This window comes from Typopeltis vanoorti, chromosome 2 (assembly GCF_054136105.1).
Source record: "Typopeltis vanoorti isolate ZY-2024b chromosome 2, IOZ_Tvanoo_1.0, whole genome shotgun sequence".
In the NCBI taxonomy this organism is placed as follows: domain Eukaryota; kingdom Metazoa; phylum Arthropoda; class Arachnida; order Uropygi; family Thelyphonidae; genus Typopeltis; species Typopeltis vanoorti.
Window position 1 is genome coordinate 108716192 of NC_143550.1, and position 12531 is coordinate 108728722.

General features: G+C 36.3%; 1 protein-coding gene across 5 annotated transcripts in view; it reads right to left on the reverse strand.

Annotated features, from left to right (window-relative positions):
• LOC150109321 (Na(+)/H(+) exchanger beta-like) overlaps nt 1–12531 on the reverse strand; it is a 489491-nt gene that overhangs the window by 164127 nt on the left and 312833 nt on the right. For all 5 annotated transcript variants that reach the window (XM_090412496.1, XM_090412499.1, XM_090412495.1 and 2 more), the window contains one exon: nt 4083–4159. In XM_090412496.1, coding sequence (XP_090268622.1) covers nt 4083–4159 — 77 coding nt within the window. The remainder of the gene's footprint in view (nt 1–4082; nt 4160–12531) is intronic.

Genomic DNA, 12531 nt, shown 5'->3' on the forward strand with positions numbered 1-12531 from the left:
TCAATTTAGTCAGAGAATCTTGCAGACTTGTAGTGGATTTATTTAGAAGTATAACATCATCCGCATAAAGCAAAGAGCTAACATGAACATCTCCAATTTTGATATCAGGTTTAATACCACATTCCTTCATAATGTGATCCATATAGATAATGAATAACAGAGGGGATAATGTACATCCTTGTCTCACACCAGATTTAACATTAAACCATCTTCCTGAACTTCCTTCAATTCTAACTGCTGACTCACAACTCAAATAAAGACTAAGTATTGCTTGATATAATGCCCCATTGACACCATATAACTGCAGCGTATTGAATAGCTTCTCTCTTGGCACCTTGTCATATGCCTTTTCTAAATCGACAAAACTTAAATACAGATCTTTGTTATATTCCCATGCTTTCTCGACTATTTGTCGTAAAGTGAAGATCTGATCTTGACAGCCTCTATTTGGCCTGAATCCAGCTTGTTCTTCACCAAGCTTTTCTTCCACAATTCTTCTCAACCGTTTCTCAAGTATACTTGCATAGATCTTGCCGGGAACACTCAGTAGGGAAATACCTCTGTAATTCTCACATTCAGTTTTATTTCCCTTTTTATATATGGGTACTATGAGAGCTTTACTCCAATCATCGGGAATTCGTCCCTCTGTCCAGGCTTTCTGAACTATGCAGTGCAGCCACTGTAAGACTCTTATACCACCATACTTCAGCATTTCTGGTCGAATATCATCTACTCCTGCTGCCTTTCCACATTTCAAGCCTTTGATGGCTTTTTCTACTTCAAGTATGGATATGTATTCCTGACTGCATGCCTGGTCAGTGTTTTTTACCACTGTGCTGTCATCACTGCTTGTTTCATTTAGCAGTTTTTCAAAGTAATTACTCCATACTTCAAGGATATCTTTTTCTCCCGTTTTCATTTCACCTTTATCATCTCTAATTCCTTTTACAGCACACTTTCCTCCATTCCTAAGCTTCTTCAACAACCTCCAGAATATTTTGCCACCTTCTTGATATTTATTTTCTATATTCTTGCCAAAGTCCTCCCATGACTTTTGTTTAGCTAGTTTTACACACTGTTTAGCTTTCTTACATTTGTCTCTGTATTCTGTAAGAGTAAAAGCTGACTTATTTGCCAGGAACTTTTGATATGCTTTCTTCTTTTCCTTCACTGCCTCTTTAACTTCCTGTGTCCACCAGGGAGTTCTGATTTTTTTATCCTTGCACACAACCTCATCACATGCCTCTCTGGCTGAATCAATCAATGTTTCCTTCAGAGTTTGCCACTGAATCTCCAAGGTTTGATTCCTGTTCTCAAACTCTTTCATTTTCTTTTCAATAATATTTCTGTATTTTAGTCTACAGTTCACATCTGAGAGCTGCTCAACTTTTATTCGCTTTAAAACTTTCTTACATGTTATTCTTTTCAATATGAAATTCAATTTTATCCTGCTCAAGACTAAATAGTGATCACTTCCAATTTCAAATCCTCTGTACACTCTGGTGTCCTGCACCAGGGAGAAAACATCACTATCAACAATAACATAGTCAATGAGACTTTTCTTATTCCTAGCCTCTTCTCTCCATGTGAATTTGTGCACATTTTTGTGTTGGAACATGGTGTTAGTAATAACCAGTCCATGTCCTGAGCAGAAATCCAACAGATATTTGCCATTATTATTAGCTTTGCTCTTTTCTCCAAATTTTCCCAAAATATTTTTGTATGTATCACAATCATTTCCTACTCTACTATTTAGATCCCCGACAAGGACCAACTTTTCCTTTTTCATTGTGTCAGTTGCTTTTTCTAAAGCCTCAAAAAATTCCTCCACTTCTACCTTAGTAGAACCTTCTGTGGGACCATAGGCACAAATAAGTCTCATTGTCCAGTTCCCCATTCTCATATTTGCCCACATTACTCTACTTGAGACTGACTGCCATTCAAGAAGATTAGCCTCGTATTTTGTGTTGAATACTATGGCTACTCCTTCTTTTCCTTGATTGTCATTGCCTGAATATAACATTTTGTATTTATTGCTCAGAAAGACCTCACCAGTTTTGGTCTTTTTTGTTTCAGTCACCCCTATTATGTCGATCTGGTACTTATCTAATTCCTCTGTTAGCTCCATTTCTTTGCCATTCAGGCTTCTTACGTTAATAGTACCGATCTTTAACTCTGGTGATGTTGAGTTGGGGTTTGTTTTCATATTTGTTCCAGTAGCTGACTTTTCGCTGTTCGCCCTGGTTCCCTGGCGAAAACAACGGGGGCCTTGTTTAACCGGGCGACGCCCCAGCCGGCATGAAATTTTGTCATGTTGTACCATCATTTTTTATTTTGATTTAACCAATAAGAATACAATTTGGTCGGCTAAATCCCAAATTGCCAGCCCATCCTCGTTCGTTCAGTATCAAAGTAGATACCCAACAGGGTGCACCACGAGAAGGTGAGGATTGGACATTAGGTCAGAAGCCCTGGTCGGTTCTCCGCATTCCTTTAAAGGCTATGTGGAGGTCTCCTCTCAGTTATACAGCTTTGACCCTTAAGCACCCCTAATAATAATTATTATTATTATTAATAAATTATAATAATAAATCGGGTAATTATAGGAAGCTCTGTAGACAGTTAGCATCAGTATGTAGGGTAGATGAGCTGAGCAGAAAAGATGTTGGCAATGCATGGAAACTCACAAGGCAGTATCTGACACAAGCAATGTATAACTGCATACCAAGGTTTAAACAAGTAAATAGAGTAGGAGTGAAATGGATGAGGTACAAGACAGTACAAGTACAAAATGGTCAAGGTTAACTCAACGGAATTTTTTCGCTATATGGCAAGCAATAGAAAAAAATAATTATGGCAGTGTGGTGGATAGTCATGGCAGCAGAATAACAGCTGCAAAGAATATAGTGTAATTATTGAACGAGCATTTTATCAGTGTATATCATACTGGTGTAAATGATGCAGTGCAATATATAGAAGGCAAGGGGGACAAATATTAGGAGAAATGGAAGTGAAAGAATCAGAGGTGTATCAGGAATTGATTGGGCTAGATGTTAATAAAGCTGTGGGTATGGATGACATATCACCATGTATTCTTAAGGAATGTGCACCGCTCTTGACCTGGTTATTTAATGTAAGTCTTGTAGTGGGTAAGATTCTTAAGGAGTGAAAAAAAGGCAAAATAGTACCACTCCATAAGCATGGTTCTAGGACAGAAGTTTCCAATTATAAACCAATCTGTATAACTGCAATTTTGGTCAAGGTGTTGGAGAGATTGGTTAGGAATAGAATGTAGGATTAGGTCAATGGACATAGTATTCTTTATGATGGTCAGCATGGATTTGTAAAGGATAGGTCCTGTTTTAGCAATGTGCCTGTATTTTATGATAGGATAACGGGTGTGTTAGATAAGGGAGAATTATATATGGACTTTGCAAAAGCATTCGCTAGATTATCACATGATAAGTTGGTCTAAAAGCTGCAAAGGATGGAAATAGATAGTATATTGGTTAGATGGATCGGAGGTTGACTCTCTGAACGATACCAGCAGGTTGTGTATGATGGAGCAGTGTCTCAAAAAAGGAGGATAACCAGTGGCATGACCCAGGGTTCTATTCTCAGTCCCCTGCTGTTTTACTTGTTTGTAAACAATATATCATGTGGACTGACTGGGGAGATCTTCAGTTATTTGCTGATGATGCAAAGTTGGGAAGAATTATAAGTAGCACTGCTGATGTTAATTCCATTCAGGAAGATTTGAATAGACTTATTACTTGGACAAAGCATGGCGGGATTCAAACCCGCAACCTTTTGGCTGGAGAGCGGATATGCTAACCACTTGGCCAACCAGTTTGGTAATATGATAGAGAACTTGCATAGAAACAGTTACATCATATTATTCAAAAGGAATGTACTTTTAAATAATAAGATTTTGTTTTTTGATGATTCTATAACCTTAGAAACAAAAAACATTTTTTTCTCTACACTGCAAAGAATAGTATACAATATGCCATTTAAGACTTTATAATGAAAATTCAACTCAAATAAAATTTTACACTACTGAAATTAACGACAACACTTACCATGATAAACTGCTCTTCCATATTAATGATGTGCACTCTTTCAAACTTATTTGCAAGGAATGTTAAAAAAAAAACAGCTGAAAAATAAAATTTGGAACAAGAAACTATGCATTAAATATAGCAGATCATTTACATTTACTACTTTTCCAATTGCTCACTAAATAAAATTTAATGAGCAACTGAAATATATATAAAAACATTAATAAAATTAGCACCACAAAATATGATATAAAAAATATATATATTTGACAGACAGTTAATGAATAAGAAATGTACAATACAAATTATGTCAATATGCAGAGGAACTTAAAGTAATACAGAATACCATTTTATTTTTTCCTAGATAAAATAAAAACTATTTAAGGAAAATCATATCTCTTGCTAAGACGTAAAGCAGAATGCTTTTCCTAACCACTGTTTAAGAATTATCTTTAAGTACATTTCAACTACGTGGATGCTCCAAGAGGATGTGAATGCATGTGTAGACAGGAAAGGAATGGGATGACCTGAGATCAAGAGGAAACAGTTGGACTTGAAGAGAGCTCTAAAATGAATAAGAACAAAGGGAAATGCCCCAGTTGAGCATGGAGAAATCACATCGAATGAGTGGTATGAAACAAGGCAGATGAAATGGTTGCATTAATTGAGTCTGTTCACCCAAAAATTGTTGGAATAAGCGAGACATGGTTAGATGAGAACGACATCCTGACAGGAATAGAGATGGAAGGGTATGATGTGTTTCGTGAGAATAAAGAGAGTAAAAAGGGAGAGGGAATGCTATTGATGATAGAGAAAAAGTCATGTCCATACAAAGTAGAGATGCAAGAGGGAAATAGTGCTAGTGGTTTTGAGGCAGTATGGTGTGAGATAGAGGTGAATAGAATGAAATAATTGGATGTTGTTATAGACATGGTAATATGGATGGTAACGACTATGAAATGTATAATCAAATTAGCCAAGCAAATAAAAAAAGGGTGATCATAATGGGTGATTTTAATTATGGCAATAAAGACTGGAATGATGAGATAGCAACTGGAAGTAAAGAAAATGAGTTTCTTGAGTTTTGAAGGACAACTACCTCAGACAGTATGTAACAGAGGGACATGCAAGGACTGAGGGTTTTGGATTTGGTCATCTCATCAGAGGACATAATTATAAATGAAGTGTCAAATAACCCACCAACTGAGAGTGACAACGAGGTGTAAAAAAAATGGGTAGTTATCAGCAATGTGAGGACCTCTATGCAAAAGGGCATATGTGGAACTACAAAGGGGGGGGGGGGGTAATTATGAAAAGCTCAGGAGACGGAGACAGCGTGTGGGTGTAGCATGGAATAAGGAGTTCAGCTGGAAAAGAAATCAATGCAGCTTGAGGGATCTTCAAGAACTATCTAGTAGATGCAATGTCTAAATGTATTTAAAGGGTGAGAAGGTTAAATAAGGTAGGTGTGAAATGGATGAATAAAGAGATTAAGCATGCAATACAGAGAAAAAGGACATTATGGAGGCAGCATAAGAGAAGTGGTGATAACCAATTCCATGAGGATTACAAAGACCAGGCAAGGCAGGTGACTTGATTGATAAGGGTAGCAAAAGAGAGGTATGAACAGCAGTTAGCTAATGAAGCCAAAAAGAATCCTAAAGAGTTCTTTCGATATGTAGGAAGCAAAAAAAAAAAAGAATAATTATGGAACGATGACACTGATTGGAGAAAATGGTATAAAGACAGCTGTTGCAGAAGATGTAGCGGAGATATTTAATGAGCAGTTCATAAAGGTGAATATGACATCATGAAGAGATTGAGAACAGTTGATTAAGGAGGAGGAGAGACTCCCCATACACCTCTTGCTCACCTACGACTATAAGTGAGCAAGAGGTGTATGGGGAGTTGAGCAAACTAGATGTTAATAAGGTTGTCGCACTAGATAATATATCACCACGCATTCTGAAGGAATGTGCAAGAGAGTTGATGCCTGCCTTGACATATTTTTTTAATACGAGTCTTGCACTGAGTCAAGTTCCTAAGGAGTGGAAGGAGGTCAAGATTGTGCCACTTCATAAAGTAGGTGATAGAACTCAAGCATCAAACTATAGGCCTATCTGTGTCAAGTATTGTGGTTACGTTGTTGGAGAAGCTTGTGAGAACTAGGATTTAGAATTGGGTTGACAACAATGACAACAGCTTTGATGGACAACATGGATTTGCTAAAGGAAGGTCATGTTTTAGTAATCTACTTATTACAATAAGGTGACTGCTTCCTTGGACAGTGGAGAAGGATACACAGTAATATACTTAGATTTTGCAAAGGCTTTTGATAGATGACTGCATGATAAGTTGATAGTCAAACTAGAGCAGATGGGGTTGGATATTAAATTAGTGCACTGGATTGTAGAATGGCTATCTGATAGGTATCAACAAGTTGTGTATGGGGGAGCAATATCCAGGAAAAGGAAAGTCACTAGTGGTGTGTGTGTGTCTCAGTAGTCTGTTTTAGGGCCATTGCTGTTTAACCTGTGTTAATGATATTGGGGAAAATTTGGATGATGGGAATATTCAGTTATTTGCAGATGATGCAAAGTTGGGACAAACCACGAAGAGTAGAGAAGATGTTGTGGCCTTACAAGAAGGCTTGAATGAATTGAGTGACATGGGAATGGGGATGTGAGTTCAATGTTGCAAAATGTAAGGTTTTAAAATTTGGTAAACAAAGATGGGATGCAGAAGTTATGCTTAGTGAGGATATACTGTTGGAGGTGGAGGAAATAAGAGATCTTGGGGTGATAGTGGATAAGGATCTGAAATTTAGGGGACACATTGCCAAAATTGTGAAGTCAACACTTCTGGGAATGATACAGAGGACATTGACTTGTAGAAGTAGGAAGATTCTTGTTCCATGGTATAAGGCTTTGATTAGGCCAAACATGGACTACTGTGCCCAGATTTGGTCACAAGGTTTTCAGAAGGATGAAGAGATTTTGGAAAGGATCCAGAGGTGACTGACTAAGGTATTTTCTAACCTCTGGAATGTCGAATATGAAGAAAGATTGAGAAGATGCAATTTAGAGTTTGGTGGATAGGAAAAAGAGGAGAGATATGATAGAGTTAGTAAGGGGTTGTTAGAGGATCAATGTTGGAGAAGTTCTACAGAAAACAGTGGGAGAACCAGAGGTCATCCCTGGAAACTGTATAAAGAGGGTGTGAGCAGGGGAGTGAGAAGCAGGTTTTTTTGAATGCAGAGTTGAGAATGATTGAGATTGGTGTTTGCAGAGAATTTGAGTGTGTTTAAAGCACGGTATGATGAGCTGTGTGTATTATAAAAGGACCGGCTAGATGAATCTTTTACCCCATGGAGTATTGGGTAATAATAATAATAATTTCTTTTTTATTCAAAGATTTTCAAAAAAAAAAAGTATAAGTGAAAAAAAAATAAAAGTAATCCTAGAAAAACAAAACAAAAGTCTACTGATAAAAGTCACACACATAAACAAATTTGTGTGTATAAAATATCATAATGTGTGTGAAATGTCACAAAATACCTATACCATAGTCCAGTAGGCTACAACACTTTATAAGCAAGAAACCATGGTGCTGGACAGTTTTTCTTACTTCATCAAAGAAAATAAGATGAGGTAATTAGTGTGCAGAAATGATAAAAATTATTTTGTCTATTAGTGATATTATATATATCTTGTTAAATTTTGTGTTACAATAGTTGTGACTGATTGTATGATTTTTTTTTTTTAAAGTAGAAGTTAAAGAGATGAAAAATTTCAATAAGCATTTTTTGAGTCAATAGAGCAGGAAGCAGACATAATGAAAATGGAAAAAATTGATCCTTATTGAACAACTAAGCATGACAGCAGGAAATGAATCCCACAAGGCATATAGAAAGGTTTCAGGAGAAAAGGGCAAGACTAATAATAATGGTAATTACTTGTTGGATTTCTGCTCAGAACACAGACCAGTTCTTACTAACACCATGTTCCAACATAAAGATGTGCACAACTTCACATAGAGAGAAGACAGATAATAAGAAAAGCCTCATTGGTTATGTTATTGTTGACACTGATATTTTCACGCTGGTTCAGGATACAAGTGTACACGGGATTTGAAATTGGAGGTAACTATCACTTAATTTTTAGTATAATAAAAATGAATATCACATTGAAAAGAACAAAGTTTCAAAATACAGAGAAACAAGAAAAAGAATGTCTACTCTAGATGGAAGCTCCAACAAGACGGTAATCAACTTTTTTAAAAGAATTAAAGTTGAGCAGCTTTTACAGGTAAACTGTAGACTCACCTATACAAAAGTTACTGATAAAAAATGTTTGAAAACGTTTAGTTTGGATTTTGTTTTGAAAACAAGAATCAAACTTTAGAGTCTCAGTGATAAAATCTTAAGAAAATACTGATTGATTCATCTAGGAAAGCATGTGATCAAATTATCTGCAAGGATGGAAAAATAAAAACACCATAGTGGACACAAGAACTTAAAGAAGTAGTCTTGAAAAGAGGAATGCATTCCAAACATTCCTAGCAGATGTAAGTTAGCAGATGCACTAAAAAATACATTGAAATATGTAAACAAGCTAAGCTAATGTAGTAGATAAACAAAAGTCATGGGTAGACTTCAGTAAGAATTCAAGAGATAAATATCAGAAAGATGGCAACATGTTCTGGAGGCTTAGAAATGGAGGAAAGAGTACTATAAAAAGAATCAAAGATGATATGGGTGCAAGTAAACTGAAAGACTGTTAAACAAAACAAGCAGTGAAAGAACAGTATTAGAAAATATTCAAGAGGAATACAATCAGGACAGCAATTTCAACAATTTTCCTCTAAATTAGTCTATTATTTGTCAGTAATCCAGTATTGTTTATCTAACATTTCTGTCACTTAAACAGATTGTAAGAGGAAAGGTTAATAAAAACAGGTGTGTAATGCCAAGATGGCAGGAAAAAAGACCCAGAGGGAGACCAAGCTCTAGGTGAATTGATTCAGTCTGAAGTGCCTTAGCATATCCAACACAAAATGTTGGATATGACAATATTGGAGTGCTAACAAGTAATAGACAAATTTGGAGTAAAAACAATTTTTGATAGGAGATTAAGAATAATGTAAACTTAATCATGTAGTACTCTCACAATAGCCTGTGTATATATATATATATATATATATATATCCCTTTAGGGTACATATCAAGAAATTGACGATGATGGCAGTATCATTAAATAGCACTTATAACAAAGAAGATATCTGGAGGAAATATAAAGCAAAAGGTGATCAGTATGCTCATGAGCAGTATAACACACAGTAAGAAAAATGTTTGGCATGATAAGGAAAGTATTAATTATTGCTGATGGCAGGAAGATGGCAAAAGGGTGAAAGAAGGTGAAATAGTTGAGTAACTGAGTGATCAGTTTGTGAATGTATGTAATCCAGATTGAGATATCACAGTTGCCTATGTGACAAACTGATGTGAGAACAGAAATAGGCAAAGTGGAGTGCTTAGCATATTTCGAAATATCAATATGAACGGCTATGAGACTAGATGGGATATCAGCCCATGTGTTATCGAGAATATGAAAGAAAATTGGCAATGTCTCTAACTTTGTTTAATTTAAATCTCAGCTGTGGCAAGAATGTGAAGAAGTGAAAAGGTGGCAAGGCAGTTCCATTACATAATGGAGGCTCCAAAGCTTACCAAAGGCTTGGTAACTTAACTAAGTTTTTATAATAAAGTGACAGCTGAATCACTTACAAGAAATCTATACCTTGATACTCCTTCATTTTTCAAAAGCATATCACAGGACAGCACATGGAAACCTACTATGAAATCAAAAGTGCAATATGAACAGCAGTTAGCTAATGAAGCCAAAAAAAAAAAAAAAAAAATTGATTATGATAGAATGATATTAAGTAGTTCTTAAAGATCTTTTATCCTTATGAATGTGACATCATGAATAGTATGAGAGTAGTGGATGATGAGGAGGAGAGACTGAGTGAGAAAGAAGTATATGGGGAAATGAATAAATTTGAAGTTAATAAAGCTGTGGAACTTGATGATATATCACCATGTACTTTGAAGGAATATGCGAGAGAGTTGACATATGCCTTGACATATTTGTTTATTATGAGTCTTACATTTGGTCGAGTTCCAAATGAGTGGAAGAAAGACAAGATTGTGCCTCTTCATAAGGGAGGTGATGGAACTCAAGCATCAAATTATAGGCCAGTCTGTGTGTCATGTATAGTGGTTAAAGTGTTGGAGAAGCTAGTGAGAACTAGGATTCAGAATTAGGTTGACAACAATAGTATTATCTTTGATTGACAGCATGGATTTACTAAAGGGGAGGTCATGTTTTAGTAATCTACTTTACTTATTACAATAAGGTGACAGCTGCATTGGACGAGGGAAATGGATACACAGCAGTATACTTAGATTTTGCAAAGGGTTTGATAGATTACCACATGATAAGTTGATAGTTATACTAGAGCAGATGGAGTTGGATATTAGACTAGTGCATTGGATTGGAGACTGGCTATCTGATAGGTATCAGCAAGTTGTGTATGGAGAGCAGTATCCTAAAAGAGGAAAGTCACTAGTGGTGTACCCCAGAGGACTGTTGCAAGGGGTCATTGCTGTTTAACCTGTATGTTAATGATTAGGAAACACTTGTATGGGGATATTCATTGTTTGCAGATGATTCAAAGTTAGGATGAACTATGAGGAGTGAATGAGCATTGGAGTGGGGATACCAGTTCAATGTTGCAAAATGTAAGGTTTTAAAATTTGGACAAGAAAAATGGAATGTAGTATTTAATCTTGGTGGGGATATATTGTTGAAGGTGGTGGAAATAAGAGATCTTGGGATGAAGGTGGATAAGGAACTAAAAGTAAGAAGACACATTGCTAAAACTGTAAGAACACAATGAATTCTGGCAGTGATACAGAGGACACCAACTTCTAGAAGCATGGAGATTCATTTCCATTGTATAAGGCTTCGATTAGGCCACATATGGACTACTGTGCACAGATTTGCTCACCTGGTTTTCAAAAGGATGAAGTGTTTCCAATCCTTTCCAAAGGATGGAAAGGGTGCAGAGGCGACTGACCATGGTAATTTCTGATCTCTGGAATGTTGAATATGAAGAAAGATTGAGGAGGAAATTTACAGAGCCTAATGGATAGGAGGAAGAGAGGACGTATATGTTGATTAAGGGGTTGCTATATGATTAACATTGAAGAAGTTTTTCACAAAATGGTGGGAGATGAGGAAGAACAAGAGGTCATCCCTGGAAGCCATATAAGGAGGATGTGAGAAGCAGGTTTTAGGCATGGAGAGTTGTGAATTGTGAATCATTGTAATGCATTGAATGATAATAAAAAAATATGAGCAAATGGAATTCTGGCTAGTAAAGCTGTAACAGCTTTACTATTTCAAGAAAATTAGGATTTCTAGAAATTTCAAGGAGGCAGCCATTATTAATTGTACAACTTAAATTACAGACTATGGTGTTTCCCCATTGTTGATTTTCTTCTTCCTTGAAGAAGTCAGAAATGTGACATATCAGATGTATGCAAAAAGAAGCTCAGGTGTTGTCAATAATTGTCAGAACCTAAGTCTCTCAATACATCATACCATTAGAGAGTATATTTATTCCAAAAAGTGAAATTCAATTTTGTTTTACCAAGAAGTATCATTTAGGAGAAGCAAAAACAAAATGAATTCATTCCATTTCATAATAAAAGTATAGTTTTGATAGCATTGCAGTCAATTAGAATGGGCAAAAGATAATGGATGTCAGTTCAATGTGGAAAAGTGTAAAGTCATGCATTTTGGGATTAAAAGATTACCAGCTGTGTACTACATTGATGGAACAGTACTCCAAGAGATTGATGAGGCTAGGGACTTAGGGGTGTTGGTAGATAGGGAGATGAAGTTCAGAGGACACATTGCTAAGGTGTCCAAAATTGCACATAGGATTATTTGGTTGTTGAGGAACACAATGACATCCAGAGATAAAGAGGTTATTATTCCCCTTTATAAAGTGTTGATACTTCCACATTTGGATTACTGTGCTCAGGTCTGGTCACCTGGATTCCTTGGAGATGAGGAGGCTGTTGAGAAGGTTCAGAGAAGAGTGACCAAGTTGGTGAGTGATGTAAAAAATGCTCCCTACGTTGATAGATTGAGAGCTTGTGGATTGCAGAGGTTGGTTGATAGGCGGAGAAGAGGGGATATGATAGAAACATTTAAATTACTGAAAGGTTTTTATAGGATTGATGCAGGGGAAATGTTTCAGCTGTGTGATAGTGATAGAAGAACAAGGGTGTCAGAACAAGGTTTTTTGCCTGGAGGGTGGTGAATGAGTGGAATTCATTGCCTGACTTAGTTGTTAGCTCTTCGTCTGTAAATTAATTCAAGAAGAGATATGACGGATA